The sequence below is a fragment of the Ranitomeya variabilis genome, chromosome 4, assembly GCF_051348905.1.
Source record: "Ranitomeya variabilis isolate aRanVar5 chromosome 4, aRanVar5.hap1, whole genome shotgun sequence".
Taxonomy (NCBI): domain Eukaryota; kingdom Metazoa; phylum Chordata; class Amphibia; order Anura; family Dendrobatidae; genus Ranitomeya; species Ranitomeya variabilis.
The window spans coordinates 107295639-107318939 of record NC_135235.1 but is presented as its reverse complement, the minus strand read 5'-3'; the positions used below and the strand labels follow the sequence as shown (position 1 = coordinate 107318939).

The 23301-nt window shown below is 41.8% G+C and overlaps 1 protein-coding gene across 2 annotated transcripts in view; it reads right to left on the bottom strand.

The window, feature by feature from the left end:
- Nucleotides 1-23301, bottom strand: part of TLL2 (tolloid like 2) — a 253017-nt gene that overhangs the window by 11142 nt on the left and 218574 nt on the right. For both annotated transcript variants that reach the window (XM_077259078.1, XM_077259079.1), the window contains 6 exons: nucleotides 22880-23075; nucleotides 8613-8738; nucleotides 7277-7437; nucleotides 5617-5797; nucleotides 5372-5497; nucleotides 1303-1430 (listed from right to left, as the gene is read on the bottom strand). In XM_077259078.1, the coding sequence (XP_077115193.1) occupies nucleotides 1303-1430; nucleotides 5372-5497; nucleotides 5617-5797; nucleotides 7277-7437; nucleotides 8613-8738; nucleotides 22880-23075 (918 nt within the window). The remainder of the gene's footprint in view (nucleotides 1-1302; nucleotides 1431-5371; nucleotides 5498-5616; nucleotides 5798-7276; nucleotides 7438-8612; nucleotides 8739-22879; nucleotides 23076-23301) is intronic.

Genomic DNA, 23301 nt, shown 5'->3' with positions numbered 1-23301 from the left:
GTACATTAATAAGAAAAAAATGAACTTTTTTGAATTTACCAAATGGCTGCAATGAAACAAAGAGTGAAAAATTTAAAGGGGTGTGAATACTTTCCATACCCACTGTATACAATCAGAGGTACGGGTTTGGTTTTGTATCCTAAGTCATATGACAAGGCTCCTTAAAGTGCCTATATTGACGTATTGCTCCATTGAAGGTGACACTGTAGACATTTTTCTTTGTGCAGAGGCTATTTGAACACTAACGTACAGACGTGGATAAGTAGAGGGCAGGGATACCGAGATCCTAGGACAGCATGCATTATAAGTTGCTTGCTCGCGTCCATCACCCTGAACCGTATATATATTATAAGATGGGTCAGAAAGCACACCATTCAGAAGGCAAATTGAAGGCACGAATACAGTATCGTGCGGTCCCACACATATTGCCGCTTATTTCTGCAGTCTATTATGTCACTCATTCTTCTAAAAAGACAAATATAAAGTGCCTATTGCATATACCTACAGAATTTAAACAGGTTAAAACAATATAAAAAATACAATTTGGTGCCCAATACTCAGCTCAACTACTTCTAGACGGACACTGCTTAACAAAAGGCAAATTAAAGCCAGAAGAAAACAAAAAATTATTAAGTTTACACCTTCTGGTTTTTGGCTTATTTAGGTTTTCACTATGTAACAATGGGCTAAAAGAGAAATTTAATAAAATCCATACAAGCTAAAGGGGTTTTCAGTTTAATTAATTTAAGGCCTCAATTAAAACAAAAACAGTAGATACTCAACCTACCGAAATGGTACCGATCCAACACCGGCGCAACTGTTCCTGGGGAATGACGTGATATTGGTGTGTCACGTGCAGGCTGCAGATGCAGTACATCAATATTGCGTCAGATTAGACATCAGGTCTGACCAAATAATAAAGGAAGCAACCTGCACTTACACAGCAAGCAACCTGCTGGGAACATCAATGGAAGAGCACCAAAGTGGGAGGTCAGTATACACAGTTTTAATTTTTATACAAGGTCCTGAGTTGATTAAAAAAGCGTTATCCACTACTGAATGACTACTTAAAATGGGCTCCTTGCAATAATATCATATGATCAAAGATTGCAATATACTTCACTTATTTCAAAGATCTGTAGTCTAAAGAGCAGAACATTCAGCCATACTCTTTGTGATCTCTTCTCATAGACCCAATAGCGGCAAACATCGGCTTCAGAAAGGTCAACTTTAAACAAATTTTGGAAATATAAAAAATAAATAAAACTATGTCAATAAATGCTGCTCAGGACTTGTACTTACAAGTTTAACTCTGTGACCATCCGTAGTAGAGATCTCCCAGGTGCATTCTTTCCGACTTGGGTACTTATCAGGGTAGTTGGGGCTTGAAACTGTTCCTTCTGCACTTACAAATTTGTTTTCACAGCCAGCTAGATGTAAATTGTTGAAGAGTTACAAAGTGTAAAAATAAAAATGTAATATCATTTTGAAAAATAAAAAAAAACACATTAAAACGAGCTGGTCCATGACGACAACCCTTCTCCAAATGCCCTATGATGCAAAATTACGAGAGAAGCAGAAGTATTATTCCTCCTGTCAAAACAATGGAACTTCCCCCAAACACCACATTATTGGACGCTGCTGTAAGACCCGTAGAAGCTCAGAGGAGCGAAACGATCGTCGTCACTAGGAACCACAGTTCTCCCTGTAATATCCTGCTTTTTTAACATGAAGCCGCAATAAAGGAAGATTTTGCACAGATGGTGAGTGCTCGTTTTCTTGTTATTATCGCTACACAGACTGTCAGCCAAACCTGTCGGTATTCTAACTGTACACTGGCTCACCAAAGTAGCTTGGTTTCCCTGCATGTGGCTGGTGCACGGACTCAGCATCACCTCACTGTTTAACTGGCCATGACTAAGGACAGTGCGAAATGTGTTGGGGGTCTTTCTCTTACAATAGGTTTTAAAGGGCCAGTGTCACCCCCTCCAGCCGTTATAAACTAAAAGAGCCACCTTGTGCAGCAGTAATGCTGCATTCTAACAAGGTGGCTCTTTTAGTTTTTGGTTCAAGTATTCCCAAAATAAAGCGCTTTGAAACTTAGCCAAAATACCTGTCTTTAGCCAGGGAGGCGGGTCCTCACTCCCCAGCTTCAACCGCTACTCTGCCGTCACTCAAATCTTCAGGGGCTTTCGGAGCCACCCCGTCCGCGCTTTTTTCTCTTCAAAACCGGCGCCTGCGCTGTGTGTAAGCTCTGGCTGTGTGACGTCCCAGCCAGGCTTGCAGACTGCATACCTCTGTCCTCGCATTTGCCCAGTTCCAATATGGCGGTTATGGCACTTGTGCGCATCCTCTGTGACCGGGGCGGGCCTTGTCGCGTGATCCGCTTGTGACGTCATAGACGGCGCCTGGCGCCTTTCTGTGACGTGGCCGCGGGTCATGTGCCGGGGACGCTGGCGCTGCGGCGGCATGAGATGCGCCGCCTTTAGTGCCATGATTGGCTCAAGATATGTGAGCCAGCATATAAAAGGCAGGAAGTGTACCCCCTATGTATCACTCCCTGAAGAAGCGACGTGCGAATCGCGCGTTGGAGTGCGAGGTTGAGGCACAGGCACGCCAACATGAGCACCGGTAAGGTCCATTATATGCACTTTGCACCTTAAAACTAATTGTATTCTATGGAGATTGTTATATAGGTATTGCACAGGGATTGTACCTTATATCATTTTACATTGGCAGTAATTGCCATAAGCATTATGCACTGTGCACTTTATATTTGGATTACCTATAGAGGTGGATAATACATCCACGAAGTTTGTATGCATTATTGGCATTGACTCTTTTGCTGGTTGGTTCTTACTGTGGCTCATGTCTGCATGGACATATGAATTAGAGGCAAGGGCTTAATTATTATTATAATATATTGAATACTGTAGTAAACTGCCTTTGCACTAATTACCTATGTAAGTTACATTTTGTGCCTCCTCCGGATTTCTGTGTTTTGTTTTGTTTGGTGTCTTTATATTATATAATAAAATATTTGGTTTTATAAATCTTGTGTCATCAGTAATATTTTCAGGTAGTTTTTTTGGTTATATGCTTGTGTTTCTACTTGGAACATAAAAGAATATTGGGTTAGAATTTTCTCCTTGGTTTTTTGGTTAAAGGCTTGCAGACTGCGCCTGTGCGGGCATTGCGGCCACCCACCTTGGGAATCCCAGCCCCGCAGTGTGTTATGCATTATGCACAGTGCGGGGCTAGGATTCCTGGGCATGCGCACTGCGTGTGTCAGCCTGTCACCCAGGTCCCCCGCCTTACAGCGTCTGTATACTGTACTGTACTGTATACTGTATGAGGAGGCACGATCAGCTGAATACAGTATACAGACGCTGTAAGGCGGGGGACCTGGGTGACAGGCTGACACACGCAGTGCGCATGCCCAGGAATCCTAGCCCCGCACTGTGCATAATGCATAATACACTGCGGGGCTGGGATTCCCAAGGTGGGTGGCCGCAATGCCCGCACAGGCGCAGTCTGCAAGCCTGGCTGGGACGTCAGACGGCCAGAGCTTACACACAGCGCAGGCGCCGGTTTTGAAGAGAAAAAAGCGCGGAGGGGGTGGTGCCGAAAGCCCCTGAAGACTGGAGTGACGGCAGAGTAGCGGTTGAAGCTGGGGAGTGAGGACCCGCCTCCCTGGCTAAAGACAGGTATTTTGGATAAGTTTCAAAACGCTTTATTTTGGCAATACTTGAACCAAAAACTAAAAGAGCCACCTTGTTAGAATGCAGCATTACTGCTGCACAAGGTGGCTCTTTTAGTTTATAACGGCTGGAGGGGGTGACAGTGGCCCTTTAATAGTTTGTAATAATTAAGTTTTATTACACAGGCTGTATATTCTTCCATTGGAGATCTATAAATCTATTCTCCCCATAATGTTTTCTAGTAAGACTCCATTATGCTTCATATATGCCAAAAGTAATTGAAAACAACAATGCGGATGATTAAAGGGGTTTTCTACACTTGGTCCCTAAATGATTGCAATCACCCTCCCTGGGTCCAACACCAGGTCATTGTCTTGGCTGCAGCTCCATTGTCACATCGACGGTTCACGTCACAACTGCAGCTAATCATTGAGCTCAGCAGATCTTACAGGTGATACATGGGCACTGTACCTGGGGAGAGAGAACTGTTTGATTTTGTTATGTTACACAATTTTTATCATTTGGGGACCTCTATTTAACCCCTTAATGACAGCCAATACGTCTTTTATCTGACCTGAGATATAAGAGAATAGCCTCCCCATACAGGTAACAATCCAGCAGCTGTGGGCTGTACACTATAGCTGACAACTTGCTGCATTGGCCACAATCAGTGTTTGCACTGTCCAAATCTGTTTAACCCCTTAGATGCTGCTGTCAATAGTGACTACATCATTATAAATGGTTAACAGAGTGTGGGGGCTTCATCTTTATCCTAATTGGTGCTCTCAGATCTTGATTTTGTGGTCCTGATGTTTGCCATGGCAATTCACGACCAAATAGCGGCCTTAGAGTCTGACGGCTGTTGTAACCTGTTCAGAAGTTAGCGGCATTTAAGTGGTAAAAATACACTTTTTCATTTCTGTCATGCCACTTTGCATTAATTCCTGAAAAGCACCTGAAGGGTTAATAAACTACCTGACAGCAGATTTAAATATGTCAGGGGGTGCGGTTTTTAAAATGGCATAACTTTGGGGGGTTTCCCAAAATATAGGTCCACTAAAGGCACTTTAAACATGGATAGGTCCCTAGAAAAAAATTGTAAATTTCCTTGAAAAAATGAAAAATTGCTGCTACATTTTTAAACCTCCTAAAATGCTAACAAAATAAAATAACATTTTACAAATCGTGCTGATGTAAAGCTGACATGTGGGAAATGCTATTTATTAATGTTTTGCTGTGGTATGACTATCTGGGTTAAAGGGATAATCATTTAAAGTTTGAAAATTGCTAATTTTTTAACATTTTTCTCCAATTTCTGTTAATTTTTTATAAATAAGCACAAAACATATCAACCTAAATCTACCATTATCATAAAGTATTATATGTCACGAAAAAACAATCTCAAAATCACTGGGATTTGTTGAAGTATTCCAGAGTTATTACCACATAAATTGACACTGGTCAGATTTCAAAAATTTGGCACTGTCACTAAAGGGTTAAAAAAAGTGGAAAACACCGACTCTACCAACTTCCAGGGTCAACACTGCATGCTGCGTAGACAACTGCTGAAATCTGAAGCGCGTCGTGTCAATAAATTCCAATTATGAGACTTTTTAAATGCAATCTAATGATAAAATTGATAACTGTATAAGTAAGTTGGCCAGTCTCACCTTCTTTACAGTCATGTCCATTTTCATGGAGCGTGTAGCCATTTTTGCACTGGCACACATAGCTGCCTAAAGTATTGACGCATTCATGCTGACAGCCTCCGTTCTCCTTCGAGCACTCGTCCTTATCTGTAATGGGAAGCAGTTGGAGCTTATATTATCAATTTTACAAGCTTCCCAGTGGGAATGTGTTTCTAAACCACAGTCAGCGATGAAGTACATGACATAGAAGAAAACAGTCTTATTACCAGAGAAGAAGTTCACTTTAAATCCTCTTTTCGACACAGTGTTGTCAGATTTAAATTCCAGCCGGATGGTATTTCCCTGCGACGTTACGACTTCTGGTTTCTCGGATCCACAATATCTCCCATGGAGTTTCGTATCTGTCTTGAGTATACTGCGAACTTCAACATAATCATATTTACAGACCTGTAAAAGCAAAGCAGTAATTATCACAGAAGAATGACCAACGCGAGGGTCTGACATGTTACCTGCTGGTGCTATGTGCAGTAGTCAGTGCTACATGTAATGGTCCATTAGCACAGCACTAAACGGCCAATGATCAGCAACATGGCTGTCGGTCATTTAATAGTCTTCAGATGTGCACTGAACGGGCTGCAATAGATCGATTAGTGCCATTATTCTGGGCAGCACAGGTGCTGTGTATGTGCTGCTGAGAACAATGATACTTTGTGTAGATCATTTCCACCTGACAGATGAGCATTCTGCTTGATCAATGGATGATCAGACTTTATAAAATTGCACAATCTGTAGTGGTTCTAAGAAAGCTCGTTCACAATAATCGTGCAGAGTAAATTTAATTTTATTTGTTTTGTTTTTTTTACTTACTTATATACAGTTTCATTACTTCCAAAGCACTTTACACATATTATCACTGTCCCCATTAGGGCTCACAATCTATATTCCCTATCAGTATGTCTTTGGAGTGTGGGAGAAAAACAGAGAACCTGGAGGAAACCCTCACAAACACAGGGAGAACATACTAACTCCTGGAATACGTTGTATCATAACACTATGCCACTGGGTTTTTTTTATGGTGTCCACTGTACACCATAACAAACAACATGATTACATTGGTTCATTATGGGTCATTCCATTATGAGTATTGAACATTTTGCTTATATTTTCATTTTCAACATATTGACTCATTTTTATTAGGGAAAAATTGTGTTTTCTTTATTTACATGTATTTATTCCCACTAGGAACATGAACTACCTGAAGTGTCTTTAGCTTGCACGTCACTCACAAACTAGACAAAGCACATATCTGTATATAGAGGCATGGACGTCACTCACATATTAGCACATACTCATACACAGCAGCATGAACGTCACCCACATACTGCACATACTCATATACAGCAGTATTCACGTCACCCACATATTAGACACATACTGCTCATACTCATATACCATATACAGCAGCATGGACGTCACTCACATATTAAATCACCCAAAGCTAATTAGAAACATCATGAAATACTTTGCACACACCAACATAAACTAACTATGAACAATCTTTATTAGGTATATAAATGCAAAGACAAAAAAAAATAAAACTTAAAAACTACTGCTCTGCCTGCAATCCAGTAAGTGTAATAAACTTGTATGCTAACTCCTTTTACTTGATCCCTAGCATGCAATGGAATTATAGAAAGGCAGAGTTGGTGAAACATCTCTCCTCTGCTGCAGCAGCACCTACAGTAATGGCTTTGGGGTCCAAAGCAGTTTTACATACTGACACACTTAGAAAAGGACGTATTTTCTTCATTGCACTGCCATCACTGCTGTGAGGAGGGGATTTCAGAAGCTACGGGACCAAGCGGCCATGCACTTTATAGGGAACACTGACTGACAGTAGTTACATCTTGTCTTGGCTGAACTTACATCATTTCCTTCAAGTTCAAAAAATTCAAACTGCAGAGATATTCTGTACTGTGCTGGAGCCACCACTTGCCACACACAGTTTTTATTAGTAGGATATTCATTAGGCCAACCAGGACTAGTTATTGTACCATCCAGCTTTGTGATAACACCTCCACATGCAACTAAGAAAGAAAAAAAAAGTATAAATCTTTGGACAATGAAATGGATTATAGGAAATGGGCAATTTATAAAAAGTAACATTTCTTGGTTATGTGCATACGAGAAAGATTAAACAATCTCTTTAAAGGGAACCTGTCACCCTTTTGAGCTTTTTGAGTTCTGAATATGGGCATACAGGTTGTATACAGGTGAAATTAGTCGTACCTGTATGCCTCCTGGATGTGGTCTTGTTAGGTAAAAATCATCTTTTACACCTTCGATTTTCCAGGCTATGAGTTGTAGGCTGCCTGGAAGATAATAGCGCTTCCTGTCTTCATTATACAAGCTTTCTCCTCCCCTTCTCATCAGACATCCCTATGACGTCATGTGCGCTGCCAGGAATCCCACGCATGCCCATTCTGCCTGCCGTCGCTCCTCTGCACTGTTCCCCTCTTCTGTTGGAGAGTCATTGTAACTTCCAGTCCTAGCGATCTCCGGCACACAATGAAGGTGAATTCCCCACAGTGCAGAGAGCCACGCAAGCAGAATGCGCAAGTGCGGGATTTCCAGCAGCGCACATGACGTCAAAGGGACGTCTGAAGAGAAGGGGAGAAGAAAGCTTGTATAATGAAGACTGGAGGCAGTCTTATCTTCTTGGCAGCCTACTACTCATAGCCTTGAAGATTGAAGGTATAAAAGATGATTTTTACTAAACAAGGCGACATCCAGGTATGACCAATTTCACCTGTATACAACCTGCATGCCCATATTAGCTAAAAACGTTCAAAAGTGTGACAGAGTCCCTTTATGGTGACCTGCCACCTGCGATAAGTATGTATTTTTTATTTACTGAGTGTTCTCCTGAATCTGGTGCTGGGTTCCTTTTATTCCTGTATCTTGATTCCTGAGATATAGCCCTCTCTTCTCTGTACGTATATCTAGCCTTTTAAGTCACCTGGGCTTGGTCCGCAAGAAGGCTGCCATAGAGAAGAAATGAGGACTTCACCCATATGGCTAAAAAGACCAGCTTTATGTCCAGTGAAGAGCAGGCTAAATCTCAGGAAGGGCGAGCCGCAGGAACAAAACAATGTCATATATAGGAGAACAGATACATTTACACCAGATAAAATGTATACATATTTATGGCAAGTGACAGGTGCTCCTTAAGTTTCTTCAGGACCATTGGAAATATGCTTACCTTCACAGCTTTTCTTATCTGGAGTCAGTTCATAACCCGGGTCACAGACACATTTGTAACTTCCCAATGTATTAACACATCGCTGGGCACATCCTCCATTATCGGGTCGGGCACACTCATCAATCTCTTGAAAAACACAAGGACAACACAGGCTTATAGCATGAAAAAAAAGTAACATTGTCCATACTACAAAGACATAGCCATATTATTATTATTATTATTATTATAGCGCCATGGTGCTTTACATGTGAGGAGGGGTATACATAATAAAAACAAGTACAGTATTCTTAAACGATATAAGTCACGACTGGTACAGGAGGAGAGAGGACTCTGCCCACAAGGGCTCACAATCTACAAGGGATGGGTGAGGATACAATAGGTGAGGGCAGAGCTGGTCGTGCAGTGGTTTGGTCGATTGGTGGTTACTGCAGGTTGTAAGCCATATTAAATGGGACGTCAACAACAGGACAACCCCAGGTCAATTATTTCAGAACAACAATTAAATTAAACAATTAAAAACAGTGGATACTCACCTCCCATAGCAGCACCATTCCAGGAATGTCGGTGTCACTGTTCCTGGAAGTGACGTGAAATTATCTCATGTGCCAACTGCAGCCAATTAGTGGTTATTGTTTAGGTGAAGCCCTTACCATTTCATCAGAGTAGATGTCCACCCTGATGGAATATTAATGAGCTGCAGCCATATAGCAACCTTCTACAGTGGGTTACAAAAGTATTCACCCTTTTGGCTTTTAACCCAAACTTTAGTTTTTCACCCCTTTTACTTTTTACAACCCGTGTTTAAATATTTTTGTAATCTGACTTGTGTGTGATGCATCCGCATTAAATAGTGTAAGTTGGTGAAGTGAAGTGAGAAAAATCTAGATATAAATTTATCGTATCAAATAACTAAAAATTGGCATGTGCATATATAAGGAAGTGGATAAGAGAAAAGATAAGTATAGCTGATGCCTAGCTGAGTAACTGCAAGTAAATACCGCCATCTGCTGGCTAAAAGCAAAAGTAAATAGTTACAGTAGTAGGAACCTAATAGTGGGAACCTATTTTCTAACAGGAAGAGTTTGAAGACGACACTAAGTCAGGTGAAACCTATGTCACATTTACTAATTATAAAAAGGCTTACCCGGGTCAAAAAGGGAGTAGTTGGTGCTAGAGCCTGGACAAGGCAGATCATGTGACTGCGGAGTGGGCTTACAGCCACCATTGCCACAGAAGGGTCCGAGAGCAATGAGATGCTGGAGAAGGCCTGAGATGTGAGAAAGATTTGTACCCCACGCCAGTAGAAGATCCATAAGCAGTGTCAGTAGAAGACCCGTATGTAGACCAAGTAGAAGATTCACAAGCAGCACTAGTAGAAAATTTGTACCTTGCACCAGTAGAAGATCTGTAAGCAGTGCCAGTAGAAGACAGTTACTAGATCCGAATCTGGCTCGAGACACAATCCACAAGCACACTGCATACCCAGTGACTCACATATGAAGTGTCATGCTACTGCAGTGCAGCATAACGCAACCTCACCAGAGGGAGCTTGAGAGGGAAGGGAGACTATGTACACAGAGAAGCACCACAGAGCAGCAGCACAGGCGGCACTAAGTGGCGAGAAACTGGTCAGAAAACAAGCCAGGAGGTCCAGAAGCTGATAACACAAAGTCAGAAAGCAGAAGCGAGTCCGAATACGAGCCAAGTCAGGAACTAGAGAATCAAGCAGACAAGCAGAGAAACGATGGGAAAAGGGCAGACAGAGGGAGTAAACAGACACGGGACAAGTCAGGGATGACAGTAGGGCAAATCAAGAGTTACCAGAGTCAGGTTCACATGCCGAAGGCAGAACTATAGCTGACACCACCAGCAGGATGACTGGGAGCTAAATAGCAAACATGAGCCCAGAATGAGGCAGAGTAAAGTTAACCATTGACATGATCCGCCCAGAAAAACAGCAGACAGGACAAAAACCTAGAACGGATCATGACATGAAGGATTTGCGGCATAGCGGCGGGAAGTACTGGTGACCCCTGCTATGGCAGTGTAATGATCATAAGTGTTTATAGAAACTACAACAGGGACAGTGATGCCCATGACAGTGAGAGTGACTCCCAAGAAGTTGAGACTTAATGGCATTAACTGACGTTTAACTGCTAGATGACAAGATCAGTATATGTAGAACGTTGCATAGATATTGTATTTGGTTGTATTGCGGTGTCATAAGATACTGTATTAAACTTTTTACGACCACAATAAGCCATACACTCCATAGAGGTGGAATTTTTGGAAGAGTGGGCAGAAAAAAGCATTTACTTATACACAAACATTGTAACGCTCATTTTGAGTTTGCTAAAAGACATGTGGGTAACTCCCCATATGTATGGAGAAGGCAATCTGGTGTGGTCAGATGAGACCAAAATTGAAGTTTTTGACCACCAAGGTAAACGCTATGTCTGGCACAAACCAACACAGCTCATCACCCCAAGAACACCATCCCCACAGTGAAAAATGGTGGTGGCAGCATTATGTGACAATGTTTTTTGGCAGCAGGGACAGGGAAATTGTCCAAGTCAAGGGGAGGATGGATTGCGCAAATACAGTGATATCCTTGCGCAAAACCTGTTTCAGTCTGTCATTGATTTGAGACTGGGATGGAGGTTCGCCATCCAACAAGACAATAAACCATAGCATACTGCTAAAGCAACACTCCAGTGGTTTAAAGAGAAATGTGTAAATATTTGGAGTGGCCTAGTCAAAGCCCAGACCTTAATCCAATTGAGAATTTGTGGTCAGACTTGAAGATTGCTGTTCAACAGAGGAAACCATCTAACTTGAAGGAGCTGGATCAGTTTTGTTTTGAGGTATGTGCAAAAATCCCAGTGGCAAGATGTGGAAAGCTCATAGAGACTTATCCAAAGTGACTTACAGTTGTAATTGCCCCAAAAGGAGGCTCTACAAAGTTCTGACTTGGGGGGGTGAATAATTATGCACACTGAAGTTTTCAGTTTTTTGTTCTATTTGGTGTTTGCTTCACAATAAAGCGAAAACCAATAGTTGGAGACATGTTCTTTACACGAACTGATGCAAACCTTCAAAAAAAGTGAAATTCCAGGTTGCAAAATAGCAAAAATACGAAAAATGCCAATGGTGAAGGAAGGGGGGGGGGGGGGGGGGATCCAAGCTACTCTATTGGCTGCAACTGTCTCGTGATATAACATATCACACCACTCTCCAGGAATAGACATTGATGTAAAATATTCAGTATACAGTGAAGAGTATCCACTGTTTTTATTTCAGTTGGGGTCCTGAAATACTGTAAGTAGGCAGGCCTTTAATTAATGCCCCTTTAAGGGTATTTATACACAACAACTTAGCTGCAGAAATGCAACTGAAAATGAGCTCCATTCCAGGTGGAGCAGTTTTAGCAGGAGGCACACAGATTTCACACATCACAAACTGATGGCACATTCACTGCAGAAATCAGAGACCCTTCAATGTCATGAGTTTATCATGACAGAGAGAGGCCAGAAGACTACGGTGTCTGATTTCACGTACTCCTACACTGATTAGAAGTACTTCACCATAATATTAAACAATGCAGGTTTCTACTAGCAGTGCACGGGTAAATCTGTTCAGTTAAGAGCTCCTGAGCTTCCTGCTTTGATGGTCTCAGCTGTTCAGTGTTGGCCACTCACCTCTTCTATATATACTCCCCTCTGGCAATCAGAGATTGCCAGTATTAGGCCAGAGTCACACTACCGTTAAATACTGACGAGTGCTGTGCGATACAAAATCGCATAGCACTCGGACCAGTATTCATCTATAGGGCAGCTCGCTTCACTGTATTTTTTCTCAGCCGTTTTCAGTGTGCGAGTGAAATCTAAGCATGCTGCGATTGTCACCAACACTTGGCCGAGTCTCAGCTCACTCGCACCCATATAAGCCTATGGGTGCGAGTGAGACAACACACATCATTTGGATATCATCCGAGTGATTTGCATTATATGCTGACCAAGGCAATGGAGGAGATGGAGAAATTAATTTCTCCACTTCCTCCGCAGCTGTGCTCTGATCTTCTCTGTGCGAGAGGCACGGAGCACAGACGCATGACACTTGGCTCCTGTTCGCAGCTCAAGGGTCATTAGGATATCGCATCCGATGCTCTCGCATCGAATGCCATACGCTAGTGTGACGCCGGCCTTAGTCTCATACTGTCTGGTTGTGGAGTTGGAGGTGTTGGTTGTTCGAGGAGGAGTTTGAAGTGTTGTTCAGAAGACTATCGCTTGTTGTTTTGTCTTTGTGCATATTCTCATCCTCTCCTATTTGTTTTTTCCTACCTTTATTTCCCAGTGTTCCACTCTGTTGTTTGTGAGTGCATATTTGCATGATTTGTATTTTTATTTATCCCTGTACATCTTCCTTTGTTAGTCTGGTTTGTGTATTCTTATATACTACAACTCCCCACTTCCCTGGGTGGGGGTGGGGACACATAAGGGCTGAATTAGGAGCTCAGCAAGGCACATGGCCCCGGAGTCTTCACCATCAGAAGTAATCCGGGGAGCAGGGAAAGCTAGGGCGCTCTAGCTTTAGTGATAGGGAAAGAGCCCATAGCCCCAGGATATCCTGCAACAGTGATGCTACATTCACATTTTTTGCAGCAGAAAATACACTTTTAATCTTCTATCAGATGTGAATACAGCTTTCAAAACGAATGCTAATTAGGCAACATTTTCTATAAATGACTGCTGATATACAGGATGTATGGAGTTGTGTTCTGGTGTTTGACAACTTCTGGAAGATCTTTCATTCTCCTCATTTTTCTTACTTCCTTCCCATATCTAGAAGCTCTAGGACTACCATTCCACTGCACATTCTTGCCTCCTGGGGCTTGGGTTGGACGCTGCCCGTGGTGCTGAACCGTACAGCATCAGTGACAGTTCCTGGTAATGTTTTTACAGTGGGTTGTAAGGGCTTAATTCTCACAGGGAATGTCAGATCACCTGATATCTGTTCCTAGTGCAGAGGGCAATGATATTACCAAGGTCATATCTGTGCCACTGGCTAACCAAAAAATGTAGGATACTATGAGCGGCAACTGTAAGTACCCCCGCCACCTTGACAGCTTGGGGGTACTTACAGATGTGCTTCAAGAGAGAATGTAAAAGTGTAATGAACTGGGGAAAAGGACATGTAATTGTAATAATTTGGGGGTTGGGGGAATCTGAGAACATTGGCTGGAGTTTGAAGACAAAGGAAGGCGACTTATGAATGAATTGTTGGAAGAGCAGAATGGCTAATTAATATTTTTATTGGGTTGTGAAAAAGTGGCTAATTCTTGGAAAGGGGGGAAAGCACTGGCTTATCAATTTATTTATTATATGTTAATGGTGTGGTTCATATTTTCAATGAGTAGCGCAGTGTTGGGGATTTGTTATTCTGGAAACAAATGTATATACAGTGCCCAGCATAAATGAGTACACCCCTTTTGAAACGTAAGATTTTAATCAATAGCTCACTGAACATTAAATTTTGACATGACTGAGTTTCATATAACATTTTTTATCTCATAACATGAAAGTAAGGTTAATAATATAAGTGTCATGATCAATTCCAGGGTTTTATCCTGTTTGCCCTTTTTCCCGGGCAGATCATGTCAAGGGTTAACTTTGCTCTGCCTTATTCTGGGTTCAGGTTGCTATTTAGCTTTGATGCATCCTGCTGGCGGTGTCAGCTACAGTTCTGCCTGCAGTGTGTGTACCTGACTCTGGTAGCCCTTGATTTGTCCTGCTGTGATGCCTGACTTGCCCCGTGTCTGTTTACTCCCTCTATCTGCCCTTTTTCCTGCGTTTCCCTGTTTGTTGGTTTGATTCTCTGGTTTTTGAATTGGCTCGTATTCGGACTCACTTCTGCCTTCTGTCTTTGTCTTATCCGCTTCTGACCGTTGGTGAAACCACTGGCTTGTTCCTATCCATGTGTATTGCTGCTACTTTTGGTACTTCTGCTTCTGTTTTTTGACTCGGCTTGTCTGACCACTCTCTTGCCACCTGGTGGCGCCTGTGCTGCTGCTCTGTGGTGTTTCTCTGTGTAGGCAGTCTCACTTCCCTCTCAAGCTCCCTCTGGTGGAGGTTGCGCTATGCTGCATTGCAGCAGCATGACAATAAGTTTTATTACAACATCTTCGGTTTTACTCAAATTAGTTGATGCAAAAATGAATACACCCCATATCAAAAACTACCATAGCTAGTATTTTGTAATACCGCCATGATTTTTAAAGACAGCATCAAGTCTCCTAGGTATGAAATGAACAATGTTGGCGACCGACATACTCCAACATCTATCTTTTCTTGTTCTTCAACAACAATCCCTTATAGAGCCTGGATGCTGGATGGAGAGCGATGCTCCACTTGTCTCCTCAGGATTCCCCATAGGTCTTTGGTTGGGTTCAGATCAGCAGAAATCTTCAGAAATGCAACAGTGGCCTTAGATGTGTGTTTTACATCTTTGTCATATTGGAAAACTGCACATCAATCAAGGGCACGGAGTGATGGTAGCATATTCTCAATATAGAGCATTACATCTGCAAATTCATGATACCCTCAATGAAATATCGATCCCAGACACCAGCTGCACTGATGCAGCTCCAGACAGGACACTGCCACCATCGTGTTCCACTGCAGAGACCATTAATTTTTCTTTGTTCTTCTGACCTTTGTGACACTATACAGTTTTGAAGCCATCAGTACTAAAAATATTTATCTTAATCTCGTCACTTCAGAGTATAGAGTAGCAGCACATTCAGCCAGGGCACAGAAAAATTGTAGGTGGGCTTTTTTTGTGAATGGGCTTTAGGAGAGGCTTCCTTGGTGGACAACACCCATGCATGGTATTCCTCTGCAATGTAAGGTGCATTGTGTCATGGGAAACACTAACACTGCTTTGGCTTTCTACTTCTTTAGCTAATTCCAGTGAACTTGCATGTCAATTTTTCTTCCGCTCTTCTCATCAGAAGGCATTACTGTTTAGTTGTTAACATCGGTGAACAGCCTGGACATCTCTGTGAGATTATTGCAGTTCTATATTTTTTTTTCCCCTCGGGTCTCGTTACATTTCTCTTCCATGTGGTGCCATTGCTGAGAGAATGAAATGAGAAGGGGTTTTCTTTGTTAAGTAACATCCTTTTAGATTCAACTGTCAGCTGGATACCTGTTTAATGAATAATCAGACTTACCTGTGGTTGAATTCTTGTTAATTAGAATTTTGTAGTCTAAACTTCAGCTTTGACTATGACTTTCATTGGGGTGTTCTCATTTTTCCAATCTGGTCTTGAAAGAATTTGTTGAGAAACTAAGTTTTTTTTTATGTGTGCAAAATAACAAATCTTGTTTGCGATCAATAGCCCACATTGGTTGGAGTATTTTCTAGTATGAAAGCCAATAGCAAATGTTGAATCTGAAATCAAACTAAAGGTTTTATTTTGAGCATTGTATATATGTGACCTTTTTATTTTCTGGGTCACGGTGATCAGTGCCGAAATCAGTGCCCTCTCAGCCAGTGGCGTAACTTGAAACTCATGGGCGAAAGCTCCAACGGGGCCCCCAAATATTTTAAATCTTTAATAGCAATAGTCTTTTTCTATAGGCCAAAGGGACTTTTAGGGCCCCCTAGGCTCCATGGCTCGGGTGCGATTGCAACCCCTGCACCTGTTGTAGTTACACCCCTGCTCTCAGCCAACTCTCCCATTCACAGCAGCGCTCATTTGGATGAGGGCTCTTGTTGTTAGGGGTCGAGTTCCCGCCTCTGCACAGGGGGAATCTTGGGCCATCTCCGCTGCGGTCTCCTATTCTTCTCCTGCCGCAGTGGAGCCTGCTCAGCGGAGACGTCGGTCCCAGCGCCTTGCTCAGTCTGACTCTGTGCAAAGGGTTACTGCTGCTTTTCCAGCTTCTGCCATTGAAGTCAGTGCTGGGCAGCGGCGAGCAGACGCTTCTGGGACTAAGTCCTGCTTTTCTCCTTCTGAGCATGCCCAGGGTAAGATCTCTCATTAGAGATCGAGGGTCACATGCTTGGATACTGCAGCAAAGCCCATTGGTTCTCCAGGAAGGTCCTGAAGGTGCTCAGCCTCTCATTGGTCCTTCTAGGAAGGTCTTGTACTTTCTGCAGCTATATAAGGTTCGCATGGTCGCACGGCCATGCGCTAGTATCAATGCATGTTATGAGTTTTGCGCCAATGTGGTCACGGTTGTGTGGATTCAGGGACCCGGCTGAAATAAGCCACTTAGAATACCGGCACCTCCGGTGAGGAGATTATGTGTATGGTTTCAGGGCCCCGGCTGAAATAAGCCCCTAGAATACCGGCTCCTCCGGTGAGGAGATTGTATGTTTGCCTCCTTGACTGCGTGACCACAAGCTGCTATCTGCTCACCAGTTACTGTGTATTCCTGTGGAGTTTAACAGGACACAGCCCTTTCTTTATAGCGACTCTGTGAAGCAACAGAGATCGCTTCTACCGCCATATAGTGCCGCCGTTTGCCAGCAGCAGGTTCTTTTCCTGCACGGTGGACCCCGGGCTGCGAACGCACTAAATAACATCTCTATATTTACTCAGTGCATTCCGCCAGCCCTAACACCTGTGTTCTCTATGATAAATGTGCCACATTTCACATCACTCGGGGGGCTTAGCTCTGAGATCTCCCCCTATCATTAGTTAGCCTTGCTTGAACATGTCAACATTAGCCTAATGTGTATGGGGGGCTTAAGAGAGGATCAGAGCTAGGAGTCATGACTTATGTCATCCTCGCTGCTCTCTAAGCCTCCTGGACTGATTTGGGCTTATACACTCACTCACACTAATAGAAGCAGTTATCAGTTGATGAGGAGACAGGTACACATAGACATTGCTTTAAAAAAATAAATAAATAAAAAATATTTTTTTTAACTTTTAATAAAAAAAAGGTACCCCCTCCCCGAAATCCCCTTACACACACACACACCCACACACACATCTTTTGTGGTGAGCATGCTCCCTGAGCTTTTGTCTACCTTCCATCACGGCACTGTTCGGAGACATGATATTAACCCTATGTATAAATGATGAATTATTTTGAATGGTATTTTATGAAAATTGAGCTGATTGCAAAATCTTAATCAACACTTCCATCTAGTGGATAACACAGGAAATTCATTTTATTTCTCGGCACCATTGCTACAACTGCAAGGTCAAATTATCTTTTTGGGTAGAATTCTTACTGAGACTTATTGTGCTTTCACACAAATTCATTAAAGCTATGTATCACCGCGGAACCACCACAATTCTCAGAGCCTGAATGTCTCCATTTAGATTAGACCTCAACAGCCTGCTCTTCTTTTTAATAATATCCACTTCTGATCACCTCTCAACTATATACAAGACCCTCCTGGTGCGACTAATACAATAATATATAACCCCCCTAAAGAGTTTGAAGATAAAGCTCGCTATGCTTTTTAGTGCATAGATAGTCTGATTTCTTGACCCTGTCCATGGACACAGTTTTCACCTGTCAGAGGTATGTGCAGGGTTGGACTGGCCCACCAGAGGACCGTAGAATTCTCCGGTGGGCCCTGGAACCTGCTGGCTTTAAAAAAAAAAACACTTCATGCATTGTGCAAATAACGAGCAACGTGCAAAGGACTTTCAAGCTAAATACCCCATACTAGTCAGCAATCAACAGCTGCAGAAGTCCGTGAACAACAATGCCACTCCGGAGAAGAAAGACTGCAGGAAACCTAAGGGACCAACAGGGTCCAACACAGTAGCCTCAGATTTGAGGGATAGTGAAACAAACTTATCTGCCTGCACCTCCCAGCCTTTTTTCACCTTCATGACCAGGCCAAATGTTACAATTCTGACAGTGTCATTTTAAGAGTTAATAACTCTGGAACACTTCAACGGATCCCACTGATTCTGAGAAATTTAGGTCAATATTTTTTTGCGTTTATTTGTGAAAATATTCGAATTTTGCGTAAATTTCGCAGTTTTGCAATTAGCATTTTTAGGCCCTTAACCCGTTAGCACATGTGCCGTATATGTACGGAACTATGGGAGCTGCGTTCCCACAAACCGCCATACTTATACTTCTTCACGATCGCATGTAATCACATCTACTCACTCTCTATATGAAAGCTGACACCCTGCAGCAATGCCCACGATCAGTGCTTGAACCCTCTGATGACAATAATGACAGCGACATCCCTTTCTGCTCCCATCGGCACAACGCAATTGCGTTGTGCTGATGGTATCCATGTTGACCCCGAGCTAAAAGATGGCAGATGGGTCACCCAAGGACGCTAGCCTGTAATCTCCTGCTCAGAGCACAAGCAGACACCCCTCTTCCCTGCCTCCCTGCCTGATATGCACAGATCTAATGCTCTGGTATGCTAAAGCATTGCAGAGTGTTAGATCAGCGATCAGGGCAGGGAAAGTTGATGTCCCATACTGGGACAATGTAAAAAAAAGTTTAAAAAAAAATTATTAGAAATTGTAAAAATATTTTCTTTTAAAATCACAAAATAAAGAATTAAAGAAAGAAAAATATTAATCCAATAAATACATTAATTTCTGTAAAAACAAAAATAAAAAAAGGACGGTACACATATTTGGAATCATCCAGAACGATCCAAACTATAAACTATCCCACTTCTTAACCCTTTCAGTGAACATCGTAAAAAAAATAAACTACACAAAAAAACTATGCTTTATCATCATACCGCAGATCAAAAAGTGGAATAAAACGCGATCAAAAAGACAAATGTAAATAAAAATGGTATTGCTGAAAACATCATCTTGTCCCACAAAAAACAAGCCACCATACGGCTATGTCAGCGGGAAAATAAAAAAGGTATAGCTCTCAGAATAAAAAAATAATAATTTTTTTCTATAAAATAGTTTTTATTGTGTAAAAGCTCCAAAACACACACAAAAAAAGATATAAATGTGATATCACTGTAATAGTACCGAATTGAGGAATAAAGCTGCATTATCAATTTTGACACACGTGGAACAACATAAAGAAAAATCCTGAATTGCTGGATTTGTTCATTCTGCCTCCCAAAAATCGTAATAGAAAGCGTTAAAAAATGTCATGTGTCCGAAAATGGTATCCATAAAAACGTCAACTTGTCTCTCAAAAAAGAAGCCCTCAGATGACTCTGTTGGCTGAAATATGAAAAAATTATAGCTGTCTAAATATGGGGATGAAAAAAATTGTTTTTGCTATAAAAAGTGTGTGACAGCAGGCAAACATAAAAACCCGATATAAATCTGGTATCGCTGTAATCGCACCGACCCGAAGAATAAAGTCGCCTAATCACTTATACTGCACAAGGAAAGGCAAAGAAAACAATTCTTCAACTGCTGTTGATATTTTCATTCTGAGCTCTTACCCTGGGGTTTCCATGTAAATTTCTGAAATATGTGATTCAGACGGAACCCCCAATGGAAGATTTCCTATAATGAGGCAGATGGAAATATTGTGACGTGCATAAAAGTGACCTCGGCCACAGTTTTGTGCACTTATGAAAGAAGGACACCGCTGAACAGAGGCCAGACAGAGTCCTGAGTAAATCTTCTGCCTCATTATAGTGAATGGATCCATCGGAGGTTTAATCTGTCACGTCACTCAGAGATTTAGAAATAAACACCCATGTACGTGCTCAGCGTAGAGCGCCGGATAAATTAGATAGATACCAAATATTATGTAAAATGTTCTTAACATAAGCTTCAAATGAATCCACAAAAAAAAAACAAATCGCCACTCAGATCAGTTTAACGGAAATATAGGAGGCTTCATTGTTATTGGTAGTACAGAGGCTCTGGAAAAGCAAAATGGCTCCTCGCCCCTCAAAAGAAATTCAGCAAATTCTGGGCTCACAAATCCAAATGCCCCCTCCTATCTGAGTTCCACAGTATACCTAAACCACATATAGCACCAACATGTTTGGCATTTCTGTAGTGATGAGAGCCCGCCTAATTTACAGGTGCATGTCTCCAGAAGCACAGGCTGGGCATAACATAGTAGTCACTACAACGGCACTTTACATCTTTCACTCTGCAACATTTACTACTGCTTGTTTCTGTAAAACACCCTACATGTAGTCAAAATTGTCACTACACCTATAGGGGTTCTGTATATGGAGTCCACAAACTATTCTAGGAGGTAAATAGTGCTCCGTCCTTCCCGAGTCTCACTGTGTGGCTAAGCAGTACTGTACAGCTACATATGAGGAATTACTACATTCAGCAGAAATTGTGGGACACATTTTGGTGCCATTTCTTGCCAATTTCCCAGTCTGAAATTGTAACATTTGGGGCTAAAATAACATTTTGGTGGTAAAAATGTAATTTTTCTTCACTGTCCAATTGTATAAAATTCTGTGACCCACCTGTGGTGTCCATATGATCACTGCACCCCTAGATGAATTGGTTAAGAGGTGTAGCTTGTAAAATGGGGTCACATATGGTAGGTTCCGCTGTTCTGGCACCTCAGGGGCTCTGCAAATGTGACATGGCACCCTCAAACCAGTCCAGCCTAATCTGAACTCCAATATGGCGTTTCTTCCCATCTGAGATTTGCACTGTGCCTCAAATTAGTTTTCCCCCACATATGGGGTACCGGTGTACAAATTTTGGGATCAATTTTATCCTGTTATACTTGTGAAAATGAAAAAATCTTGGGCTAAAACATTTTTGTGAGAAAAATATTTATTTTCATGTTACGTTGCAAAATTCTGTGCAAGACCTGTGGATTCAAAGAGCTCACCACTCATCTAGATAAGTTTCTTGAGGGTTCAAGTTTCCAAAATGGAGGAATTCCACTGTTTAGGCACATCAGGGGCTCTTCAAACATTTTCTCCTGTTACGCTTTTAAAAGTAAAAATAATTTGGGTTTAAAGTAAATTTTTTGTGAAAAAAGTTAAATGTTAATTTAACAGGAATTGCTTCAATTTTTTGGAGGCAGAATAAACAAATCAACAGCAGGTAAAGAATTAGTTTTATTGTTTACATGGTTTATCGTGCGGTATAAGTGATTAGATGGATTTAGGGTACCATCTCACAGTGGCACTTTGGTCGCTACGACGGCACGATCCATGACGTTCCAGCGATATACTTACGATCTCGCTGTGTCTGACACGCTACTGCGATCAGGGACCCCGCTGAGAATCGTACGTCGTAGCAGATCGTTTGAAACTTTCTTTCGTCGTCAGATCACCCGCTGTCATCGCTGGATCGCCGTGTGTGACGCCGATCCAGCGATTTGTTCACTTGTAACCAGAGTAAATATCGGGTTACTAAGCGCAGGGCCGCGCTTAGTAACCCGATATTTACCCTGGTTACCATTGTAAAAGTTAAAAAAAAAAACACTACATACTCACCTTCTGATGTCTGTCACGTCCCCCGGCGTCCACAGGGTTACGCGCTGCTGCCGAGAACTTCCTGCACTGACTGTGTCAGGGCCGGCCGTAAAGCAGAGCACAGCGGTGACGTAAGAAAGAAGATTGGATTGCATGTTTAGAGGGAAACCAGACAGTGTAATACTTATGAACATATTAATTCAGGCATAGAGCATTTATATAGACAAAACCATACAAAGTCAGATACCCAATGCTGCCATGCATGGCAAGTATTAAACCATGGAAACATATGTATGGAGAACACATTTTAATGTAGTAAATCAGTTACCCATAGTAAATGAGGAGGATCACGGCCCGTACCCCAACGTGCGTTTTGCCTCTTCCTTTTACAAAGGGAAAGCAAGAGGCAAAATGTGCTTCAGGGTAGGGGCGGGTAATCCCCCTCCTTATCAATAAATCATAAAATAAATAATTCAATAAAGCATTTACATTTTAATATATCCTGCTTTTGGAGGTTTCAGATTACGCCCATCTTCTTCTTCAGTCGTACAATGAATATACAGGAGTACACCACCATCCATATCATTATGACTTAATGTGGAGCAACATCACACTAGTGAGATATATTTCCAGCCCAATGGTATACAAATCTGTGCTTTGTCTTTTCTTTGTCAATCAAAGCATTAACAGTATAGATATGCATGAAAAAGTGGATCTTCTATTAAAAACAATCTCTCCTTCTGACCATTAAAAAGTTGGCAGTGGAAGCAAGAGGATTTATCCCAATCTCAGCAGAAGACTCTTACTTAAAAAGCCCCAGTAAGCCTCAGGCATTGGGTCTATGCAGAATGTCTATTATCAGGATTCAAAATGGTAGTTACCTTTAAAGAAGTTTGCAGAAAATCCAGCTTTATTAACTGAGGAATCAGAAAAAAACTTTATCCAAAGAATATTCGAGGTAGATTTAATATCATCAGGCTTCTCGTAGCCACAGAACTGCCCAACAAGTGGACTATCTTCTGATGGACCATCACGTATTTGCAGGTGGTCATACAAGCAGTTGTCATGCACTTCAAACTATGGGATAGACATAACAGTGATTAACATAATTATATGTTACAGGCACTTTCACTGTTTGAGTCTGCTGTCCAAACCGGTAATAAATGGATTTAAATCTTTTTTTTTTTATACAAAACCAAATCAAATCACTTGTTATCATTGCATCTTCACGTATTTATATGGAAATATGTTCATGAGCAGTTGGGGTCTGAAGAACTCAACAAATATATAGAGAAGCCAAATC